Raw genomic sequence first — 25,459 nt, 5'->3', positions numbered from 1 at the left:
AAGGGGCTTCCTTTGAACTATTGTGTCTTCATTCTAGTGTACTACAGTGGTACCTCAGGTTACATGTGCTTCAGGTTACAGACACCGCTAACCCAGAAATAGTACTTCAGGTTAAGAACTTTGCTTCAGGTTGAGAACAGAAATTGTGCTCTGGTGGCGCGGCAGCAGCAGGAGGCCCCATTGGCTAAAGTGGTGCTTCAGGTTAAGAACAGTTTCAGGTTAAGAACGGACCTCCGGAATGAATTAAGTACTTAACCCGAGGTATTGTGTATTGTGTTTTGTGAGATATATTTGAATTGAAGAGGACATTGTCTTAATTTTGGGAAGACCACATCTTTATCTTTGCAGTTCCTGAATCATAAAGTAACTTTAAAAGAGATTTTCATTTTCTGTTCCTGCTAACAGGAGATTGGTAACTAGACATTTCCGGCAAATACAGGGATTAGTGTTCCGACCTTTTCTGCAATCTATATGATCAGGGTGTTATCATAAGTGATAGGAGCTTGCACCAGGTTCACATATAGCTCATGAGTTTTATTTTATACAGTGGTACCTCAGGTTAAGAACTTAATTCGTTCTGGAGGTCCGTTCTTAACCTGAAACGTTCTTAACCTGAGGTACCACTTTAGCTAATAGGGCCTCCCGCTGCCGCAATGAGATTTCTGTTCTCATCCTGAAGCAAAGTTCTTAACCCGAGGTACTATTTCTGGGTTAGCAGAGTCTGTAACGTGAAGCATCTGTAACCTGAGGTACCACTGTATTAGGTATTTATTTCTTGCATTTATATCCCAGCCTTCTTCTCCAAGGAGCTCATGGTTCTCCCCTCCTCCATTAATCCCCACAACAACCCTGTGAGGTAGGATAGGCAGAGAGACAGTGAGTGGCGTAAGGTCAACCAGTGAGCTTCTTGGAATTTGAGCCCTGGTCTCCTAGGTCCTCCTAGTCCGACACTCTAACCTGCGCGTGTATGAAACTCCTAGCAAACGGCTAGAACCAGCCATAGCAAGCCAAGGGCTGGGCTAGAACTTCGCTGCCTGGTATGTGTGTGTGCGCGCTGCTTTTCAACTCGCAGGGAGAGTTCCTCATAAGCGAGAACCTTTTTTAAAAAAACTGTTTCGCTCTCAGGCGGCCCAAGGGCTAGAGCGCTTGAAACCACCTCGTCGTGTGACATTGACACAAGAGAAGCATCTGGCGCTGGTGCTTGAGACTGAGCGCGCCACGCCTCACGTCCTTCCGCGGCGGCGTCTCCCTCTCTCCCTCCTCGCAGCTGCTTCTGCCCTCATTTGCTTTCCCGCCTGATGGGCCCTCGGGGAGTTTGGAGGCGCGCGAAGCGGCGCGCGCGCAGGAAGGGAGGGGGAGAGAAGTGTGTGGGGAGCCCCAGCCGCGCTTTTGCCTCTCATTTATTATGATGACCAGCGCGCTGGCGAGGTTAAATAGTTGCCAAGGCGCCAGCAGCCCGACTCCATCTCCTCCTCCTCTCTCTCTCTGTCCGGGCGGGAACTAACGACCCCACACACCAACTGCTGCGAGAGGAGAATCACGTTGTTCGAAACAGCTTCGCCTTCCTTCTCCCTGAGGCACTTTTCTCCCTGGCCGAGCAGCTCGAGGCGGCGGCGGCGGCGGCGAAGCCGGCCACGGAGGTCCCCGCCCCCCAGCCCTCTGAGGAATGGAGTCGGGGGAAGAGTGAGAGGGGAAGCGGGTGTCGTTGGCTTCGCTCCTCCGGCGGCGTCTGCGTTGGGGCTGCGGCGGCGGCGCGGGAAGCATGGCAGAGGCGCACGAGCAGGTACAGGCGAGGCGCGCGGGCAGGTGAGGAAGGGCATTCGGGACGAAGAGGCTTCCTCTTCCTCCTACGGGACCCAGAAATGGAGTTTTCCTCCTCGGACGCGGGCACGTAGGTGGGCCGAGGGAAATGCATGGGGGGGGGGACTTTCTTTCCCCACCCACCGGCCTCTTCGTGGGTCTGGGGCGGGAGCGAAGGAGTTTCAGTGTGCAGAAGAAGAGCGCCCCAAAAGCCAATCTCAGGAGCGCGCTGCGCTGCGAAAAAGTGTCTCTCACTGCGTCTTTTTCATTTTAATGCGTTATATATTTATTTAAAGGGACTTGCTGCCCTTCTCTCTTCAGTTTCAAAACGAGATGGTCATAGCAGCTGGCGTCGAAGCGCAACAATTAACCACAAGGACCAGGTTTCTGCGAAATTCCTAACATCGCAGCAGACTCCAACAAGACCCACACACTCTTGGCCGCACCTGAAAAACTTGTTCCACAATAGCACAGGGCATCTCTGTGTGTGGTTGCTCAGAAGTAAGTCCAGCTGGGTTCAGTGGGTCTCCTTTCCAGGTAAGTGGGTACAGGAATGCACCCCGACAGTGCAATTCTAGCCATGGCTACCTGGAAGGAAGCCCCATTGAGTCCAGTGGGATTTACAGGATCACAGCCTTATTATTTTAGTTTTTAAGGTGCTATATGACTTAACTGTCAGGGGTCCTTCACCTTTACCTTTTTGACTCTTGCACACTGTGCATTTGTCTTTACTGGTAGGATAGAATCCCATCTGCTCTCATTTCTACTGACGGGCGATTAGAAGTGTTTCTCCTGAGCTGGGGATTGCTTTAGAGGGAACTTGGGCAATTTCTTAGGGAAACAAGGTTTGCGCCACTTGGCTTCATAGCTCAACATTTGCATAGACTTTTATAGGGCGACTCTGCTCTGCACCCTTTGTGAGTTGTAGATCATTTTGAGGAGGAGTCTTCAGAACTTGGTGGTGATGAAGTGGCAAAGTGATCTAATTGTTGCTTGGCATCACTGAGCTCATTCCTCAGACTGGCTGTGGTGTCCACTTCAGTAAAAAAACCAAACATTACATAAAAAGGACATGAACATTATTCAGAGCGGATTCATTCATTCATTCAGAATTGATTTTTTTGCTGTATTTGAGAGCATTCCTAAAGATCCTCTTCAAAGCAGCAAGATAAGTGACTGCACTGTGGTCCTTAAGATGTTGCAGGATTCCCACTTCCATCAGTCCAAGGCAGCATAAGAGGTGATAAGGGATGATGGAAGTTGTTTTCCATTAACTTCTGTGTGTATGTGTGCAGGTTCTCCCTTTTTTTTTAACACTCCCCTTCTCCAAAGAATGGCTTGCTCTTTTCCCCTGATTTTAAATTAAAAACTGTGATTATGTGATAAGATTATTTTTTTTAAAAAAAAAAAAACCCCACAGGAATATTCACAAGGAAAACTTAGATGGTTTATGGGTCATGTCTGCAGCACAGAAGAACTCCTGTCCTAGAGTGGCAGGGACAACCCAGTCAGATGGGCAGGATATAAGTAATAAATTATCATCATCTGTCAGGCTAGTGAACCATTGCAAGTCCTTGTGTCCATGTTGTGGTTTATAAAGTTGATGGGAGGATATGAATATTGTTGTTTAGTCTTTTAGTCATGTCCGACTCTTTGTGACCTCATGGACCAGAGCACGTTAGGCACTTCTGTCTTTCACTGCCTCCCGCAGTTTGGTCAAACTCATGCTGGTAGCTTCGAGAACACTGTCCAACCATTTGTCCTGTATCGTCCCTTTCTCCTTGTGCCCTCCATCTTTCCCAACATCAGGGTCTTTTCCAGGAAGTCTTCTCTTCTCAAGAGGTGGCCAAAGTATTGGAGCCTCAGCTTCAGGATCTGTCCTTCCAGTGAGCATTCAGGGCTGATTTCCTTCAGAATGGATAGGTTTGATCTTCTTGCAGTCCATGGGACTCTCAAGAGTCTCCTCCAGCGCCATAATTCAAAAGCATCAATTCTTCGGCGATCAGCCTTCTTTATGGTCCAGCTCTCACTTCCATACATCACTACTGGGAAAACCATAGCTTTATATGGACCTTTGTTGGCAAGGTGATGTCTTTGCTTTTCTCCCAAGAAGCAGGCGTCTTTGAATTTTGTGACTGTTATAGAACTCCTAAAATGATTTATAGACTAGTAAGCTGGGAATAGCATTAATTGATCTGATGGAAAGTAGCTCTTAATAACTATAGTGATTTTTTTAAAAACCACGATTGAAAACAAACATTGTTCAACTTATAATGAATATACAGTCGTACCTTGGATCCCAAACGCCTTGGTACTCAGACGTTTTGGCTCCCAAATGTCTGGAATTGAGTGTTCCAGTTTGCAAACGTTCTTTGAAACCTGAACGCCCAACCGCACTTCTGTGGCTTCCGATTGAGTGCAGGAGCCGTGTTTTGGTTTCCGAACATTTTGGAAGTCCAATGGACTTCTGGAACAAATTCTATTCAACTTCCAAGGTATGACTGTACCCTCTTAGGTTTTCTAGAAGTTCAAAATCTAAGGGCAGCATTACTGGAATCATTATTATTTTTTATTAAATTTGTATATCACCCTTCATCTATAGATCTCAGAGCAGTTCATTACATAAAAATACAATATAAAAGAACACCTTTACAAAGCCTCACAAACCATCATGATGATTCTTTTGTACTTTTTAAATGGTGTTTTAATTTTTATTGCATACGTATTGTTGCACATTGCCCTGACATTTTATGAGATGGTGGGGTTTAGATACTTTTATAAATAAATAAATAGTTTACCAGCAAGGCTGCAGCTATGTTCATTTGATTTAAACTATTTTAATGCTGTATTTTATGTTGTTCTAACCCACCCTGGGACCTTCTCATGAAGAGTGGTTGGTAGTAGTAGTAGTAGTAATAGTAATAATAATAATAATAATAATGTAGACTGTGTGTTTAAATAGGCACTCTAAATAAGAATATGTCTTTAGATTTCTACTCTGTCCTGTCACAAGCATTTTTCATATATCCTTTCATGTTTGTTTTTAAAAAGAAGAGAGATGGATGTTACTTTATGCATGACTTAGAGCAAAATTTCTCTATTTTATAAATTACCCTGCCAGGAACAAATCTAGGTTTATTCTGTGGACTCTCTAAGGAACCAGCTCTCTGATGTCGTATTTGAATTTCAAAAACACGTACCTAAAATAAATAGCAACATATGAAAAGGCCCAAAGTGCCAAGTGAGCCTCCTTTGAGAGCCGCAGACAAGTTGTTAATTTCCACCCCATTGTGTTCATTGAATGGGCTGGAAGACCTTCCCATTCTGCTCATCACAGGAGTCTGTACCCCTATGCTTTGTGTGAGTTATTTGTGCTGGGAATCAGTGTTGAAATGTTCCTTTTCTTCATATGGTTTTGTTTCCTTTGGGCTTTATCCCTTCACATTTTATACTTTCCTAGGTTCACCAGGCTCGGTTCCTTCTCTTAACCTTTACTTTCATTTCTTTTAAAGGGTAACCACTGGCAGGTTAAAACATTTGTCATTGTTTTGTCCCATGCTTGAAGAATCAAAGAGCACAAGAAGAATCCTCCCGGTTCATACCCAAGGGTTTGTCTAGTCCAGTATCCTGTTCCAGTCATCCAGTTACTTCCAGGAAACCTACAGGGTTTGAAAGCAACAACTCCACACTGTCCTGTCTACATTGCCTCTGAAGTTGGAGCTTCCATTTACTTATCATGGCTAATAGAGGTTGATAGGCACCCTCCATCAATGTATCTAATTCCCCCCGTAAATCTATCTAAATCAGCAGCTATCACCATGTCTTGTGGTAGCAAAACTCATACCGTTTCCCCCTGAAGATTTTGTTTGTTTAAAGGCTGTTTAGGAGACAGGCTTGGACTGAGTTGGCGAGATCTAAGGACCAGCAAGATCACTCTCTGCTTATATAAGAGAAAATGCACATAAGGTTTGTCATGGGTGGTGTATGACCTTGGTCAAAATATTTCATGTTACTTCCAAACGAGCTCCAGAATATTGACATGTCTGTGGTGGCTGGGGTACCTATTTCCACCTGTGGTGGGGGTGTACTCCAGTGCAGAATCTTTGGTCTGCAGTATTCCGGGAATCTGATGCCAGATTGGCTAATTAGGAGCAGCGTTTGGAGAACTGAGCTCTAGCTTCCTTTTAGTATGTGATCCTAAAAAGACACTTGTCCAAGGAAATTGCCCTGTGCGGAGGCTTTCCTGGGCAGGTGACATACTGAGGCTGTTGGTTGCTGCTGTCCTAGTATAAGAATCATTGCTAGTTTCCTACATCAAAGTAAGAAGGTGTTTTAATCTAGCTGTATCCCATATACATTTGTGGACTGTTCTTATAGCTCTGGAGAGGGGATGAAAAGCATATACATATACATTTGTGGACTGTTCTTATAGCTCCCATATACATTTGTGGACTGTTCTTATAGCTCTGGAGAGGGGATGAAAAGCATTTGTGTATGAAGGAGTCCCTGATAGCTTAACTGGCATGTCTTCATACAATAGCACTCCAAAATTATCCGTCTCTTTTTAACATTAAAAATATTGTTTGCTCGCAAGACTTCTGTAGATGGTCTGGTCCATGTTATCTTAGCTTGTTGCAAAATACAGCTTAAAAAATCTTCTGTTGCTGCTGCTAATGAGAAAAAAATAAATTATTCAGTCCCTTGGAAAACTTTAAGCATACCAGGGTTGGGTGATGGTAATCTCTTAAATCTTACCAGTATGATTAATTGGTCTTAGTTCTGCTCCCATTCAAAGATAATAGAAAAGGAAATCTTTACATATCAGAAGATAAGACTGCTGGAATTGTGGTTCTGACAGAAGGAGCATGGTGGGAAGTTTGCCATTTAATTAAATAAGAGAGCTATGATTTTATCTGTGAAACTAAAATGGCAAAAACTGATCAGCTACAATACATTCTACTTTTAGAAGCATCACTGTGGTCTGTTCACAAATGGATGTTGGTAATAATCCTTGTTAAACTTAAGGACAACAGGTGAGGGAAAGCTGTGCGAAAACTGCCAGCAGTACAATCAGACAGTGCTTAAAATACTTAGGCTCCCTCTGGATTCTTAGAAAAGCTGTCATTCTCCAGCCAGAGATGCTTGTTAGGCACCATTAAGAGTTGGCTGCTAAGTAGTGCAATTCAAAGCATGCAGTCAACAACTTGCCATTACAACTTTACAGTATGATGATTTTTTTTTGTTTGTTTGGCATTTTTAATCAGATATAATGGAAAACAAGAGTGGGAAAAAATCCTATTGCTCATGCGGTCACAGTTTACTATTGACAAGTTTGAATAAGAACAAAACAATAATATGTGTGTCTTAAGTACTAATTAATATAAGCAGACATTGCTCAGTTATCTGATCCTAATGGTAAATATTTGTCTCCTAGCTCAATCTGCCTACAGCACTGGAATAACATTTTTACAATTCCAGTACAACTGCATAGTTTGTGCCATTACGCTTGTGCAGAATCAGTGTGCCCTAGTCTAACATGCTTCATTGCTTTGTTTAAATTTATGTATCCAGTTCCTGTGTTTTCACTATAGAGTTATGATGATGGAGTTGCACATTCTCTCTAATAGTATCACAGAGATAAGTTTTTTATGCAAACATTAGCTCTTAGTATCTTATATTGAACTCTGTATCTACCTTAATATGAAAGTAGGGGGTGGGGATCGTTCTTTTCTGGTGCTCAGAAGAGTCAGGAGGATTTTTATTGCCTTACAGAATGAATCTCAGTAGTCAAGAACAACTTGTGATCTATGTAGTCAAACACAACACATGAGTCACGTATGGCAACCCAGCAGAGGTTTGACAAACTTTCTATATTTATTGCCTAATTGAACTTCAAAAAGAAAAAGAAAAAAATAAGGTTTTAAACACTTGGCACACTGCTATGGATAGTTGAAAGGCTAGATTCTGCATATTGAGTCAAAGAATGTTTGCAGAGGTTGCTTTAAAGTATTATGCCCTTATTGTAAAGTTTTTGTACAAAAAACGTTTCCCCTTTTGTACTTGTCTGTTTATTTGGTTTGGTTTCTGACCTCGACTATTTTTATCCTGAAGTTCACATACAAGAAGCAGCTATATTAACCTTGGGAATAGTCACATGGATTGGTTTGTGACCCAAACCTTGCTGATAATATTTGGCAGATAGGAATGTAGATGGGGAAATGACACATTTCTAGAATAACTTCAGTTTAGGGGCCTGTATTTTCCTGCAACACCAAGAAACCATGGTTTAATTATCATAAATAAGCCCAAGTCTGGGGTTTCCAACATTTCTTCTCTCTTCATCATTTGTGCGTGAGAGTGAACTATAGTTCCATGTAACATACACACTTAGAACTGTGTTTTGTTCAAACTCTAGTCTGTTAACAAATCTGGTTATCAAACCATTTTTTTATTAAGTGGAATTCTTTGCTTGTTTGCCATAACCTAAACCATGGCTTAGGAGATCTTCTGAATTTAACTTGTAATTTGCAGTGAGTAGTTTATATTAGTTAAGCCAAAGTAATTGGATTTAAGCTTATGTTGTCCCATTGATAGCATTAGTGCACAGGGATGATATTACTTTACCGGGTTGTAGATCAGGATGAATGAAGGCTTTTCTGCTAGGGTTTATTACAATTTCTGAATGGAGGTTAAGAGAAACAACTGGACAATGGCCAGGAAATCCCACTGTATTTGCTGTTCTTACAGTTCTCTGGAGTCAGTGGCGGAGCTAGCATATGCTGTGCACCCGGAGGGCAGGGTGAGCCACCCAGGGGGGTGATTGGCATAGCGATGGGTGCCCCTTGGGGGCGATCAGCCCAGCGATTGACGCCCAGGGGGGTGGTGCGGTGATCCACCCAGGGGGGATTTTGTCACCTTCTCTCAGGGATGACACCTGGGGCGTGCTGCCCTCACCGCCCCCCCAGTGGCGTAGCGTGGGTTGTCAGCACCCGGGGCAAGGCAAGTAATTTGCACCCCCTAACCCTGAGTGAGCCAGGTGGGGACAGAGAGCTGTGAGTGCGAGCGCGCCCCCCAGATGTTGCGCCCGGTGCAGCAGGCCCCCCCTGCACCCCCCACGCTACGCCACTGCGCCCCTCTTCCTATGCTTCTGTTTGGAGTGAGCTATGACACTTGTGCTGGCTCAGATTTGAACCATTTGCCTTACTTAAATCATATGCATTGTAGTTAGTGAAACTTCTAGGTATGTTATAGGCTACATGTTATTTACAGACAAGACTACGAGAAACTAAGCCAGATATACCTTGTGGAATTATGTTGGGCTAGACTGAGTTAAATCAAACCCTGGTCACTTCATTAGTCAGACCATTGGTAAATTTGGTATTATCTACACTGTCTTGCTCAGACTTCCTGTTTCAGGCAGAAGTCTTTCCCAGCCCTAAGTGGAAACTCCAGGGACTGGATCTGGGGCCTTTTTCATGTAGTGTATCAATGAGGTACTCCCCCACCTCAGATTGTCACCCCCATGCCTGAACCAGTGTCCTATCAAATTTTAGCACTTTAACTTATTCTCTCCCCCCCCCCCCAGTATTGTACAACACTTCCTTTGACATGTATCTATGACCCTGCATGCAACACTTTAGTTTTTTTTTTAATCTGTTTTATTATTAAACAAACAGTGGCCAGTACAAAGGTTTATCTAACTCTTTCCCAGCTTTGATCTAATGGAAATAAAGGCTCAAAGGAAAGCAACTGCAAACTTGCTTCAAAGATTGCTTCTGTCTCCAGAGATAGCAGAGTTTCCAAAGCTAAATACAAATGAAGCAGAAATATAAACCGCTCTTTGATTATCAAATAAAAAACTTTCAGACATCTGCAGGCTTATTACTTTTAGTTCTTAAGCTCTAAATAATTATGTTGCAGTTTTTCTGTTGTTGATATTGGCCAGGAACCAAAAATAGTGTGGATTTCTGCACATAACACAATGGCCCATTTTGTATGTGGTTTCAAACCATCGGTTAGCAGTATGTGTAAAACTCTTGTCAGTCCTGCAGTCTCTGACTTCTTCCTCAAGTGCAGGCACAAGGAGTCTGAATATGTCCAATTCTGCCCTAGAAGCTAGAATTTGTCAATGGCTATGTTTGTATGTAAGGCTGAACCATGGTTAGTATTACAAGGTCAAGCTACAGTGAACTTGTGCTTTTTTTATATTACCGGTAACTGTAGCTTGTGATGTCTGGGCTTTGAAAAATTGCAGTTTGTCTGTAGTGAGCTAGCTTATTCTCACTATACATAGTTATGATAAACTAGTTAATACAATTTAGGGTTCAGGAATAATGCTGAAAGAGAAGTAAAAGCTTCATGCTTCCTTGTAGCTGCACTGGACTAGGGGAAAATGAAGAATATGAGCCAAAAACACCTTGTAGCTCATTTTTGTTTTGCTAAACAACAGTTTTGTATTGTGTGCAAACTTGGTCATTATATCCAAACTTAGGAGAACACTGGTTAGTTAAAGCTTTGGATTTCTTAATGAGTATGAACCATGGTTAATGAACATAACTGATGGTTTGGTGTTGGCTTTCTTGAGCAAATCATTGTGTCCACGCTCATTCCTGTAGTGCTTAGCAATAGTTAACATTAGTGTCATCAAGAAGGTACCCTCAGCAAATCTTGAAACAAAGTGTTTAGGATGAGACAGTGCCTAAGACACAGATGGGGAACCTTAAAGTAGAAGTGGGGAACCTGTGGCCCTTAAGATATTGCTGCACTGCAACTCCCATCAGCTCTAGGCAGTGCGACCAGTGGTCAGGAATGATGGGAGTTGTAGTCCAGCAACTTCTGGAGTTCCATATGTAGTGTATCCCTGATCTAATGTCTGTTGAGCCCACCCATGAGGCAAGGTGAGATGACCACCTCAGGGATCAAGATCCACACGACAGCAGATCCCAATGCAGATCTTTATTCCCCATCTTGTTTCTGATGTAGATCTCCACTTACCCCATCTTCCCTGGTGCAGGGGGTACCATTTTGTGGTTCGCCTCAGGCACCAAGGTATCTTGGGCCAGTCCTGGTTGAGCCTTATCCTTTTAGGGATTAAAACTCATACCCTGGATGTTGCCCAGAGGAGGACAGAGAGTCAGTGCAGATGTTGGAGTACTAGCATAATGCACTGACAGATTCTCAGCCCACTTACAGGACATGCTCGTTTTTGCATAAACTATAGTTTCCAAGTGGATTTCAGAATGTGTTTAAGACACTACAAATGTAAATGAAGAATGTAGGGACTTCACAACATAGAAATGATTATACATAGTGGGTAGGAGGTGTTCCTGGCTATCTCTGCACCTGTCATAACATCCCCTGATTGATCCTTTGCATTTTGAACATAGAAGACATTTTCAAATGTTCTTTCTTGACAGCTATATTTCATTTTCAGCCTCTCCCCCTCATTTCTCTCTTGCTTCTGGGCAATCCACTATGGTTTTGTCATACCTTTTACCCAGAGCATTCATTAAACAGCTATGTAAAGTAACAAGCCACATACCTAGTGCAATCCAGTGCCTTTAAACACTGCTTTCTTAACTCAGTTGAAGCTGTACTACAGAGAAAGTGCAAAGAGGATGATGAGGGATGTGTGAATCAAAGATTTGAAGTGACTGCTAAAGAGCCCTTAAAGACAGCTACTGTACTACACACATAAAACACTAATGAAAAGCAAGATGAACACCAGTAAGGTGTCAAATGGAATAAGAATTTGTCTGCGTGCAAAAAGAGAGAGAAGGAACTCCAAATTGTCACTGGCTAAGGGTATGTGCTAGCTTTAATTTGGACATGCACAAACATCTGCACACTGGCATAATAGAAACAACCTGACCTTATGTATGATTACCACCAAACAGTCACCAAATCCAGTGAGGCTCACCAAGTATAAAATCGTAGCCAAAATCCTTTTGAGGCCTTGGTGGGAGAACAGTTATAAGAAAATCATGGTTATGAATTTGTACCTCTTATAACAAATGCATCTTTGTCAAATAGATGCCTTGCAAATATTTGCAATGAGCATGCAAAATTCTGCCTTCACTTGCCTTTGCCCTTTCCTCTTCCTTCAACTTCCAGTTTAGAATTCAGAGTTATTTTTATTCACATGCTGTGGTAATTGCATTATGGAGAAAGCTGGGGGCTGAGAAGTAGATTTTCTGTTTCGCAGTGTTGTTTGCAAATCCATGCTTTTTTTGGAACAGATTGTTACAATCGTGGGCCTGTTCCCCTAATTGTTTTGCCTGCTGTTTACAAATAGAACCATCGCAGAGAATAAATCCTCATTTCTTGTGATACGCTCCATGTTGCATGAGACCTTTGATATGCCTACTATTCATTGACTACATAACAGGATTATATACCATTTATCAATTTATGAATTGCATGTGTTCTTATGTAAATGCAATTTTATTATAATGTATTTTTGTTTATGCTCTTAAATATGTTGTGACCTAGAGTCATTTTTTGTGTCATGAGCAACTAGCAAGCTACAACAACAACAATCTCAAGGCATGTTCTCACAACCAGCCTTGGACATGGAACTGAAGAGGTCATGAGCTTTCAAGGAGGATGAAAACTAATTTAGGGATAAGCAGATGGAATCCTTTGTGAAGAGCCTGTCTATCATGTGTAGACTCAGGAACCAGCAGTCAAGATGGCCTGAGTTTTACAAGAAGTCACTTTGCCTTTTGTCAAGATCTCTTGTTCACCTGTTCTTTCTTCCCAGACATATCAGTAGACCTACAGAGAAAGTGCAGAATAGCAAAGAAGTGCTTGGCATTAGGCTGGGAGTACTGAGATCCATTCATAAATGAATTTAAGGGGCTTGAATGGTTCCTTGTTGCTCTTGAACAAGTTGTCTCCTGCCTGGGAACCCTCCACAGAACTGCTGATTACCTGCTGCTGCTACCAAATTTCCTTTGGTGGTGGGCTTCCTGGAAAGCTATTGCCATCTCTGTTTGTGGAGCTCTGGCTCTGGGTCACAGCCATCTGCCACCACCTATTCATCTCTACTTGGCTTTAGTCAGGCTTCAAGGACTTTGTTGTGCTGCCTGTAGGGCTCTGGCTAGCCAAATCAGGCACCAAGCCAGCTCTCCCCAGCTGTTGACAGGGATAGAAAAGGGGTTATGTTACTGTTCGCCTGCTTAACCCCTGTGCTTCTTTCTTCTTGACCTACATTTGACTCAAGTAGGGCTGTGCATGGTGCAGCCACATCAGCACAGTGGAATTTGCATGCATGCAATGCCACCACTTATTATTTTGCATTGGTTCAAGTGTTCCTGTATTTAATTTAAATTTGCACTCTAAACAGTAGGATCAGGTTCTTACGATTGCAACTTCACACTAAACATTCTGGACAGAACATTTAAGATCCATTCTTTGCAACTTACTTCTAGATAAGCATGTTTATGGTTGAGTAGTAAAATACTGTATTTTGCCGCGTATAACACGTCCCCATGTATAAGACAACAATTTTTTTTGAGCTTTTTTAGGGGAGAGATTTCCCAGAGTTGTTGGGGGGTTTATTTTGGGGGGGGGGTCACTGCCACCAATTGCTCCACAACCTGCCTGCCAATGCAAATCTCACACATTGCCATAACCACCAATCGTACGAACGATTGCCGCCAAAAGCCCACCTGCCCACTCGATGCAACCACAGCTGATTGCAAGCACGCCTCACCACTGCCATAAATCGCACACCCAATTTCTGCAGCCAATCGTCAGCATGCCTTATCGCAGTGACCAATCACACGTCCAATTGCCTATGCCAGTCTGCTGGCTGCTGCCACCAATCACCCGTCACCCCTCTGCTATCCGTGTATAAGACAACTCACAATTTTTGCCTACTATTTTAAAGGAAAAAATATCGTCTTATACACGGAAATATACGGTACTTCTACTTTCTATATGTGATCTACTTCATGAGCTTAGATTTCAGTATATTCTAAATCTGAAAAGAAATGCCGTATGTGTGAACTTTGTCAAGTCTTAATGTTAACTTTGTATACCTAGACCATGCTTTGAAGGACAAACAGGTGAAAAACAACTGACCCTGTTAGAGTTCATTTTGCTGAACTCAATATATTTTAGCTTCATGCTCATAAAAATTCATGAATACTCAGGTTCTGTTGAATGTCTGATTGACAGGAATTGGACAATAAATGTTTAAATGGCAGACCTTTCCAAATGCCATGGAAACTCATAAGTGAAATTTATTGTTGGCTCTAGATAGCACTTCCACAAAGTACTTCTATATTATTAAGGTCATCATCTGATGCACAAACTATAAACATACCTTCTGCTACAATTAATCTTCAATAGATGTTAAGTAACCTACATGCACTAATGTATGCCAGAAAATGTTAAATATTCTTCAAAGATGGTGAAGATATTAAGTGTTGGGTGTTTTTCTTTGATTGCTGCCATTTAGTGAAATAATGCAATTCAGACTTAAGCGTAATCAGCTTTTGGCAGAGCTGACCCGAACATGAAGCTGGCTGAAGTGATTAATTTGGGTGGCACCATGAGAATTGGAAGAAGATCACAGAAGTCAGGAAATGGTGTCTGAATGGTACATCAAATGCTGGAATAGCTCAGTTGGTAAAGCAAATGGATACTCGTAGTCTCAGGGTTGTGGGTTTGAACCCCGTGTTGGGCAAAGATTCTTGCATTGCAGGGGGCTGGGCTAAATGGTCTTCATGGTCCCTTCCAACTTTACAATTCTATGATTCTTTATTTTTAAAAATGTTGGTCTACTAGACTGGGGACATTTGGGCTGTGCTTCTGTGGCACAATGTTTTGATTCAGCCCTAGCATTCAGCTGGTAGAAGGAAGGGCCAACAGTGTAGCCATAAGCTGCTCAGGCACACGAAATGTTATAAAAGGGAAAAACAGATGCAGCCACATCAAAAGCCCTGCTCTATGATGCTGTGCAGCAGGCTTCTGATCTCTTTGGAATTTTCTGGAGAAGCTGTCCTGCAGACTGCAGTAACCTACTGCAGCAACTATTTAGAAGTGAGAGGGAAAAGTTCTAGTCCTGCATCCCCTAGTGATCCATTATGGTCCAGTTGTTCCTCATAAATTGTTGTTAGATTTGAAACTGATTTAATACAGAGCGTTGACTTCATGAACCTTCTTCCCTCCAAAGTATTGTCTACTTCATCACTGAGCACATGATTGTTCCTTTTTTAAAAAAGGTTATTCCCAATGCAGCAATCTCTCTCTCTCTCTCTCTTTCTCTCTTTCTCTCTTTCTCTCTTTCTCCCTCCTTTCCTCTACTTGTCCACTCCTTCATGATGGAAAACAGGTCTACTGATGCAAACATCCAGCTCTTGTAAAACAATGGGAGAGAATCTTTGTCCTAAAAAGGGCCAGTGGGCCATACTGGATGTGGAAGACATAGAAAGGTTTTCCATAAAAGCTCATTATTCATTACTGAATATGTTAGTCTTAAGACATGTAAATTAGCACATTGCAGGAAACCAAGCTTCAAAACTCACATGCTTCTAAGGTGTTTAATTGAATATGCAGCTTAGTTTCTGGAAATTTATCAGCAAAGTTCTCATTGGCTCATTGGATTATAATAATAATTTATTATTTGTACTCTGCCCATCCGACTGGGTTGCCCCAGTTTTACTCTGAAATTATTACCCTAAATTTCAAATATATATATATACAATTCTAAATTATCTCTGATCTGAAGAGTGGTAAAAACAATACACTTTGACAAGCCATCAGAAATAAGGTAATAAAAGAAATCACTTTACTGTCACATGTGCATTTGTGGGGCCCCAGAAGTGGTATTTTTTTTAAAGTGAGAATTAGGATTTTGATGGCCATTTTAAACCATCATTCTGACATGATGATGATGGTGATGATGATTTAGTGCATCAAGTGGGGCTGTTTGGTGTTTCAGATGAGTCATATGTTCCTGTTCCGTCAATTCAGTTGCTGTGCAAGGACAGCTCCTGAGCTAGGAAAATTGGGAGGAAGCTGTGCAAGTGGAGAAAAGGGGAACATCGTTGGTTAGATTGTCCTTCAGTTTCTTGTTTATTTAGAAAGTGTATTTAGAAAAGTTATGTCCAATCCTTCCACTAAACAGATACAGTGCTGATAATGGTTGCACATTGATAACAGGGCTAGGGAACACTTGGGTCAATTTTCAGGAGAACTGAGTGTGTTGGAGTGCTTCATCCTTTCTTCTCTGCATCAAGCCCCTTGCAAGATCTTCCCCTGAACAGTGTCTTAGAGCCCTGAACAAGGGCACTCAAAGTATATGCATGACAACATTTTGTTGCAGAACCTAAAATGTGTGTGTGTGTGTGTGTGTGTGTGTGTGTGTGTGTGTAACCCCTTTCCTGAGTTCCTAAATAAAAAAGTGTATTAAAGAGGAAGAACTCAACAAACAGGAAAACAATAACATCAGTAGGTGCCTTCTTTTATTTGTATTGATCAGCTCTGTGCACCGTGATGCTTTGATGTGAACCACATTTATAGCTGTCATGTTCTATTAAATACAAAACAGCTGAATTCAGAAAGAACCTCACACATTGATTCATGAGCGTCAATATCTGAGGGATCCTGGGGTTACTGCTGGGTGATGTTGGTTGTATAAATTGAGCTGTTCTGTTCATGCCCTGCTAAGTTGAAATGCAGTATTAATTGGTATCATTTGTTAATTACAGTTATATCAGTTTGCTTGTCTCAGAATAGAGATAATGCTTTGCAGCCATTGTCTCTGTGTGATCTTGTGCAGCATCATTATTCTCATTGAACAGGTTGGTAATTGAAATTTACCAAATAACTCACTGAAGCTTTTGTTGTTATGGTTGTTGTTTTGTTCCCTCCTTTCCCAAGTCCGAGGCAGCTGAAAGAAAATAATAATAAAAAAGTATTTATTTCATTTCATTGCATTTCCATCAACCACACTCTTTGGGTAGTTTGCAAAAAACCGTAAAATATAAAAATGCAACCCAAGCGTCAGAATAGCATACAAAAACAGCACAAAAGGCATAAAAACAGACCAGTACAATGTCAGGATAAAAACTGGGAAGTAATTTAGTGTCCGTATTTTACTGCACTAAATCATGTAATTAAAATGACTAGAAGAGTACAAAAGAAATTCTTCACCTGACACCAAAAAGCCCATAATGTAGGCATCAGGTGATTGTTTCTGGAGAAACGATGGCCACCAACCTGGATGGCTTTAAAATAGGATTAGACAAATTATGAAGGATAAGGCTATTCATGGCTACTGGTCTCAATGACTTTTGCATTCAGGTCCTGCTTGTGGGCTTTTCATGGACATCTGATCGGATTCTCTGAGAAGACACTGCTAAGTAGATGGGCCTTTGGGTTGATTCAAGGCTCTCCTCACATTCTTAACTAATGTTTTATACATTAAAAACCAACATTAAAACAAAGGGTGTTGCTTGTTTGTTGCATTATTAAGAACCACAGCAATAAGACATTACATCATTCATTCATTTAATTTCTATCTTGCCCTTCGTCCAGACATCACAGGGCAGTTTACAATATAAAAACACAAAAATACATACCACAATAAGAAACAGAAACAATACCCCCCCAATATTATTATAACCATATGAGCAAATTCTATGATTCTTTGCAAACAGGGAGAGATAACAAGAGAATGCTGTGATTGAACCCTCTCCTTCTCAGCCACTTGTCAACTCACTCTCTTCCATGCTTTTATCCTTGAGATATCATAGATTCATAGAATTGGAAGGGAACACAAGGGTAATCTAGTCCAACCTCCTGCAATGCATAATTTTTTTTGCCCAACCTGGGGCTCAAATCCAAGACCCTGAGATTAAGAGTCTCGTGCTCTACCAACTCAGCTATTCCAGTATGGCCTTTATGTTTTATGTCTCAGTGAGAAAAGCATCTTGGAAGTGGTTGTTTTGCTTCCTATATCTGCCATTCCACTGGTCACTCTGAAACTCCCTGTTCTTTCCCTGCAACAGCTTTGCTTGCTAGAAAGAGACCCTGAGGAAAAGAATAGCAATTTGCCACAAAAAGGTGTTCTCCGCTGAGATTTTATATATATTATATGACTGAAGAGTTTTCCATTTGTGGTATTGAAACCTGAAGGTGGCAACTCCATCTAAATGTTTTTTACATGTTTTGATTGATGTAGCAGCCAGCAATCTAGTCTTCTTCTTTTAAATCATTCTTTGACAAATTAGAGTGTGTAAAGCTTTCTGGCATGCAAGCAGTCCGCTGACAAAAGGTTTTCAGCCATGAATGCATTACAGTGACTGTGACATAAAGTAGAGGTTTTAGCACCTCTGTGTTATATTTTGGCTCCCACACCCCTTTAAGCTTCATATTTCAGGCAGCTCTGAATGGGAAAATACATGGATTCCTCAACTCTCACCACTAGCATTTTTGTGCAATGCTCTAGGTGCTTATAGAAAGGAAGATACAGACTCCTTAGGTGTGTGTGATTTTTTAAAATAAAAGATATGGTACAATTGGCTGCATGAGCATGTGCTGTGTAGTTATCCTAAAGCTGTCTTAATTTGGTTCTGGTTCAACCAAGAAGGGTTTAGTATCTAGTTTGGCACACCTTAACTAGTTCAGCTTACATGGGGGAAAGTAAGCATAGTTCATGTTAGGAATGTGAATTGCAAAGTAAGTTGAAATAAGTTAATGTGCCTAATTCTTTGGCAAAACAACTATAACTATTCTGGCCTTTAGGCCAGAGAATAGAAATAAAAGGTTTTGTCACCAACATTAACAGTTACAGAGACGGAGTGGTCATTATGGCATGGTAGAGGCACACCAGAGATCTTACCTCATTTCTCTACCAAGCTTTTCATCTTCGCAATAGGCAGGGAATTCCAACAGAGTAGAATTCTGGAAATGAGTAGACTGTCTTGCTTGTTGTTTTCCAGCCCATTAAGAGCTCTGACTACAGAAGTCCAGATGAGCCATAAAACTATATTATTCAAACATAGCTATATCCAGATATTGGGTTTTTGTGTGGTCTGTATTCTGTTTGAAGCTAGCAAGTATACTACAACATCATTAGTTAGTTAGCTAGTCCTGTCCTTATTCCACATCATTATTTATTCTTTCCCCCCTAATTTGGGTTCAATGATGTAAATACGTTCAGGTTCTACTCCAGCTAAAAAAAAACACCAAAGAGTTTGCACTAGTTTTTAGTTCCCTGCTGATTAATTACATATAATTTTCATATATCTGTGGAATACTTCACTTATTACAGTATTTTCTTTTATTTGAGCTAGTGGGTCCCATCACTTTTTATCTTACCTCTGATATGTTCACCAAATAACAGGTTAGTTTGGTCTGATTCACTCTGTATAGCTAGGTACACAAGATGCTCTCTAGAAAGATGGGTTACAAGCTTCCTCCTGACCCATTTCCCCACCTCTCCTCCCATGTACCAGCCTGGTGTCTCTGATACCTGGTGTCTTCCCATCAACTCTGATCATTGGCCATGTTGGCTGGAGCTGGTTGGAGTCCAGGCATCTGGAGGGCACCATGCTGGAGAAAGCTGCCATATGCCATTGCATATGGAAAATAATGTCTAAATAAGGAGACCCCTTATTTGGGATACCTCTTACCATGGATGTTGTTGCACGGTATGTGCTTGGCAAAAAGGGGAAAGGGGGTGGGTGATCAGAGTGGGGAGAAACTTTGGCAATCCCACCTGCTATTGAACCTGATGTGTTTTGGCTTTACGTGACTTTGTAAGTTGGCAGTAGGGATACGGGTGGCGCTGTGGTCTAAACCACTGAGCCTCAGAAGGTTGGCAGTCCACGTGAGCTCCCATTGCTCTGTCCCAGCTTCTGCCAACCTAGCAGTTCAAAAGCATACCAGTGGAAGTACTGTAGATAAATAGGTACCACTGTGGAGGGAAGGTCAGTGGTGTTTCTGTGTGCTCTGGCACTCACCATGGTCCTCCATGTGCTAGTAGCGATTTAGTCATGCTGGCCACATGACCCAGAAATCTGTCTGTGGACTAACACTGGCTCCCTCAGCCTGAAAAGCAAGATGAGCATCACACCCCATAGTCGCTTCTGACTGGACTTAACTGTCCAGGAGTCCTTAAGTTGTGTGTTGCCTGTATTTCATAATAAACTCATACCAGCTGCACTGATATCATAATCCATAGAAATTAACCATGTAAAAAGTCCAGGCCAGCACCCATTGTTACATATCCATTCCAAGGGATTATTGAAGTGTGCTTATATGAGAATAACATTTGTCAATTTTTCTGTTGTAAACTCTCCTTTCCATGGTTTTTTTTAAAGCTATAAATATTTGATTGACTAAAATACTGCAGTTATCTGTGGTAAGTAATGTTGCATGGCATGTTTTAATCATTTCAATGAAAACACATAGATTGGGGTGACATTTTGTTTCCTCTTCTGTTCCTTCCCCCTCTCCCGCTTTCAGACACAGAATATGGGAACTCAGCACCGAATAAAAGTAGATGTTCCTGATCGTGTTCTTTACACTGTAGGCTCCTGTGTTCTTGTCATTGGTTCTATTGGAATCACAGGAAATCTCCTTGTCCTCTATGCATTTTACAGGTATGGTTTTCTCAGGCTGGGGATAAGTTTGAATAGGGGTTGTTGTTTTTTGGTACTTTTTAAATGAAAGGGGAAAAGCAACAACTTGAAGGGCTGTTGAGATGCTGATGTGTCTCTGGTCTCACCTCCACATGCAGGGAGATATGGCTCTTATACCTACCTGCAAGTTGAACATTCAGGATCAGGGTATATCCCTGCTTACTACTGTTTGATGATTAAAGCAGTGGTGCTGTATTCAAAGGGATGGTCGGAAAACAAGAGGCTGGTTCAAAAGCCTGCTTGGAAATATAACCAACAGGCACCAGAAAGCAACAAAGTGAATATGAGAGAGGTATGACTAGGCAGGAATGGGAGATGTGCAGCATTTCAACTAGCACCCTGAAAAGACCATTATACTAGAGAAGGGAACATACACAGGATTGCAACTTCTCTGTGAAAAGGATGTGCTTTATTTTATTTTTTTAGAAAAATACCAAATTACTGGCAAGCCCTATCTGTTCTAGCATTAATACTGCCAACACAAGCAGGTATTTGCACATATAACTGTGAATAAGGTTTTTAGACTGTCTATATTGTAGTGGAATCCTTGATGAAATTCACATTCCAACTTTCTATTATGTTTTTGTTACCTCAATAATATACAATGGTAAACAGAAATACAGTGGCCAAGTTAACCACTCATATAATAATTTCAGTTTTGAGACTTTCTATTGTGAGAGATTGAAATGACTTATTTTAAAAACATTTTCTCTGATTCCATATAGGAGGTCAGAATTTGCCCTGGTTTATTTTGTCCAGGTAATGGTTTTCCTATTGCTGAAACAAGTTGCTGAAACAAGTATCTTTTAACATTGCTCTGAGCTCAGCCACTGAAAATGAAAGCATGTTTTATTTTAACATCTTACTAGTGTAACATCACAGTGTCACACATAATCTTCATGAAAGGCTACCATAAAAACAGTGATAGACTGTTGTGAAAATATCACTAGAAATTGAGGGTGATACATCCTAGGTTCTAAAATTGTCACAATATTTTGAGCCGGTGATGGGATGTTCTTTTGCACAACAGCCTTGTTCTGCATGTCACGTGTTCTGTTCTTTTAAATCTCGTCAACATTTCCTCCCAGCAAATCACACATTTACAAAATATATCTATTTAAGTGGGAGAGAGACAACTTGAGCTTGGGATATTTTAGAATTTGAGTTCCAAAAGTAGTAGCAATGGGGGCAAATGTACATTAATTTGTTTATGACTAGGTTGCCTTCCAGATATAAGGGAGTTCAGGCGCTGTGCCCTGATATTCTGATGAACTTTCTGTGGACGTTGACAGCTGTGGCTTTGAGTTCTAGGTGAACTGAAACTGCTGAGTAATTCCACATGGATCACTGAGCAGCAGTCAGATAGTAATGACATTTGGTCATGCTTAAACAAGGAAAGATTTGACCCAGTGACCTAAAGAAGCAGTACTAGAGTTCATAATTTATTCTCTTTCCTTCTGATTCTTCTGTTTTGTCTTTGCCTGCTAACGCTGCAGGGTCTGTCAAAAACAAGCACAACATCAAAGAGTAGTATATCATGCCAGCATCTGTAAAGATGTGGCTCAGGAGCTACCCAGGCTACCTGCTGAAAAGATGTAATGTGGTATGAAAGCAATGCAGTGTTGTAGAGCAGGTCTATAAAAATAATTTACTGATAGTCTTGGTAAATTTTCTTGTACTGTGATTTTCTGTGCAGGTAGGATTCAGAAAATAAGGGACATTTTTTGCTCCAGGGGAGAGTATCCCTATCTTTTTAGTGAATGAGAGCATAAGGTGATACATAGGAATTCTAATGTGAAATGATGCACCAGTAGCACCCATGGCAAATAAATGGTGGATGGTTTTAACAGTTGCGCCAAGGGATAGTTTAACCTACCAATTTTGCACTAATGTTTCCAGTTCAAAAAGTAGATTCACACATGCCTACAACATACTCAAGGTCAATGCCCCCCTCCCCAATTTCTTTGTAAGTATACATTACATATAGACATTCAGGCAAAGGTTCAATTTCCATTCAGTTCTTCATGCATAGAGAGAGCAAAGCAATGAAAAGCAACTTGTATTATCTCCATGTTAGCAGAAATGATCCAGTCACACACATACACCTACCTATATATGTGGTGGGAGAAACATTTCCCAAGATAGATAAATATGTAAAATTCTGCTAAGCTGAATCCAGTATAAAACTACCTTAATGGTGCTTTGAGTCTGAAACAGAGGCATGGAATAAGTTTATACAGCATTGCTGTCACAACATTTTATTACTATGATTGTCATGGTGATACTATGTTTGAAGCATCCGCAGTGTCCTGTTCTGTGGATGCTTAAGGCTGTGAAGGTAAGCAAGTACCGGTATATTGTACATGGTTTGAGTAAGGAGTGGTATAAGAATACCTGTATAAATTAATGAATGAATGTCCCAGAAAGTTGAGGAATGTGGAGTCAAAACAGGCAAAGTCAAGTGAGTCACTTCAAACAATGATCAAGTTCAAACCAAAGTAGGACCTTGGATAGCTCCAAGTGGATTAAGCTCTCTTCTAATAAGTTAACTGTAGGAAAATATTGTCCACGTGTAGAGGAAAATCCAGCTGAACCTTTTTTAGGCTGATAAGCTCCCTGGTATGGTTAGCTCAACAACCCTGGCTGGGTTGTTGAAGAGGTCCTATCTAATTTTGGAGTCCTTGACATTTGTGAAGAGTGGGGAGATTGAAGTGCTGTAAGGGACTCATCCTCTGAGTCTTGAATATGGTGACAGGGTTTATTTAGCAAAACTAAATAAATGTGGTTTATTTTATTTTATAAACTGAATTATAATTAAAGATAAACTCACTGTTTTGCTTTCTTTCACCTTTTTTGGGGCACCATGATGACGCTTATTAAGCAACAAGCGGCTGAGGACACCGGCAAACTATTTCATAATGAATTTAGCAGCAAGTGATTTTCTGATGTCTGCAACTCAAGCTCCAATCTGCTTTCTCAACAGCATGCACACAGAATGGATACTCGGAGACATAGGTACTTTTCCAATGCTGTTTTGCACATGAACCTCTCCCTATTTCATGCAACTTGTCTTTGTGGCATGAGAAGGTTGTTGAAATCTATTTGCTGTTATAGACAAACTGACCCTGTTTTAAGAGTTACTGAGCATATCTGCCTTTTTGTCACTAAAGTCAGTTCCTCCTTCCTTCTGCTTCTTTTTAATGAAACCGCCTGTAAAGGTGGACCCGGCAATACAGTGTCCCCACCCCAGTACCATCATAATATATAAGCAACCATGTCAGTCTGTGAAAAGATATGCATGATTGTTTTGTTTTGTACCTTCTCCCTCCCCGCATTTCAAAAATGAAAACCTTGCACTCTCTTCTTTCTGTTTTAGGTTGTAACTTTTATGCTTTTTGTGGGGCACTCTTTGGAATAACTTCAATGATGACTTTATTAGCTATTTCAGTTGATCGCTACTGTGTGATTACTAAGCCTCTGCAGTCTATAAAAAGGTCTTCAAAGAAACGTTCGTGCATCATCATTGCCTTTGTCTGGCTCTACTCACTGGGATGGAGTGTATGTCCTCTCTTTGGATGGAGTACGTTACTTACTCTTTTCTTAATGTATATACTGTCTTGTGTGCATTGTCTTTGCTTTCTTAAATATGTGTGGGACAGCCAGGTGACATTAGTAAATGGGGTGACAGTTAGCATTTCTAGGGCATTATTGCTAATTGCTATTTTCAAAGTGAATCAGCTGGTAAAAGTAGATGAACAGGTTTGTATCAACACTTGTCCTAGCTAGCAGAACCAGTAGGTGTTCCTCAGGTTCCTCATTAAGAGAGCTGCTGCATCAACAGAATGCTTAAGTGCAATCTGACTTACTCTGCATCTCTTCATGTAGCTATTTGAAAGAAGAGCAGGAAGAGGACTTTAATAAAGAATGGGGGAAGCCTTACAATCTATTTGAAAAAACTATTGTAAACAATAACACACATTGGTAGGATTGACATAAAACTTGTAGTAAAAATTTGAACTATGGAATGATAAAGGCTTTACAGGAATAGAGTTATGAAAGAGATGCAGAGGGGGAAATCATTATATTAAGATCCACAACTGGGTGGGTAGGGAAATCAAAGGGGATATCATGTTTGATTTTATTTTGCCTGTATATGTAAAATAGAAAGGAAGGAAGGAAGGAGCAGGAAGACATTAGCTGCAGGGGGGGGGGGGAGGGACAGAAATCTCAATGTGTCAAGTTATTTTTCATGGGCAGTCTTGCAGCTCTGTGAAGTATCCAGGCTGTAATGGAAACACATTTTGAAAAACATTTCCTGTGAACCTGTGGATCCCCTTCCTTTCCTTTCACCTGTATCTATTAAATTGCCATATTTATATAAGCTGCTTTGAATAGGCAGGTAAGATGGCCCTCAAGATCCTTTCCATCTCTACAGTTCTATGATACTTGCACTGGAATAACCCCACAGAGATCCCACAGTTAATAAGTCTGACAGCATATATCTAGTAGCATAGCCGTCAATGTTGCCAGAAACTCTGGTTGAGGGCTCTGTGCAGTCAGGTGTGGGATGAGTAAGAGGGATGGAGTGCATCCCATGAAGACTGGAGCAGCAGAATGGTGCTGTTCCGCCCACCGCTACCTTCACAACTGGCACATGCCAGTGAGGAAGTGATGCCCTTCCTCAAGGTTGTATCCAGTACTGAATGAGCAGCATTCTGCTTGTTCAACGGGACTTTTCTTTCTGCTTGCATGCCCCCAAAATCTTATCCAGAGGGAGCAAATTTTGAGGGTGCACAGGAGGCTGCTGGAGAGAGAATGAAATTGCATTGCACAAGCAGACAGATGTTGCACAGGTCGAATGGCAGAGTTGCACACAACCCAAAGCTGCCACTTCTCTGTGGAAGCTTTCAGCTTCCTCCTGCCCCCACCTCACCAGCTGCTACTGGTTGTATATGGAGGGAAAACCCTAACAGCTGAAGAAGCCTGAGGGATTTTGTTCT

General features: G+C 41.3%; 1 protein-coding gene across 4 annotated transcripts in view; it reads left to right on the top strand.

Annotated features, from left to right (window-relative positions):
• The first annotated feature begins 1,295 nt into the window (after positions 1 to 1,295).
• Positions 1,296 to 25,459, top strand: part of LOC310852713 (melanopsin) — a 43,190-nt gene continuing 19,026 nt past the window's right edge. The window contains exons 1-5 of one of the 4 annotated variants that reach the window (XM_083756601.1): positions 1,296 to 1,783; positions 2,122 to 2,301; positions 20,284 to 20,420; positions 23,341 to 23,474; positions 23,836 to 24,039. In XM_083756601.1, the coding sequence (XP_083612727.1) occupies positions 20,293 to 20,420; positions 23,341 to 23,474; positions 23,836 to 24,039 (466 nt within the window). In that variant the 5' untranslated portion in view covers positions 1,296 to 1,783; positions 2,122 to 2,301; positions 20,284 to 20,292. Of the gene's footprint in view, positions 1,784 to 2,096; positions 2,302 to 20,283; positions 20,421 to 23,340; positions 23,475 to 23,835; positions 24,040 to 25,459 lie in introns of all 4 variants that reach the window. The other 3 variants (XM_083756600.1, XM_083756599.1, XM_083756602.1) reach the window with 3 other exon arrangements.

This window comes from Podarcis gaigeae (genome assembly GCF_964106915.1).
Source record: "Podarcis gaigeae genome assembly, chromosome: 9".
Taxonomy (NCBI): Eukaryota; Metazoa; Chordata; class Lepidosauria; order Squamata; family Lacertidae; genus Podarcis; species Podarcis gaigeae.
This window is presented reverse-complemented; position numbering and strand designations above follow the sequence as displayed.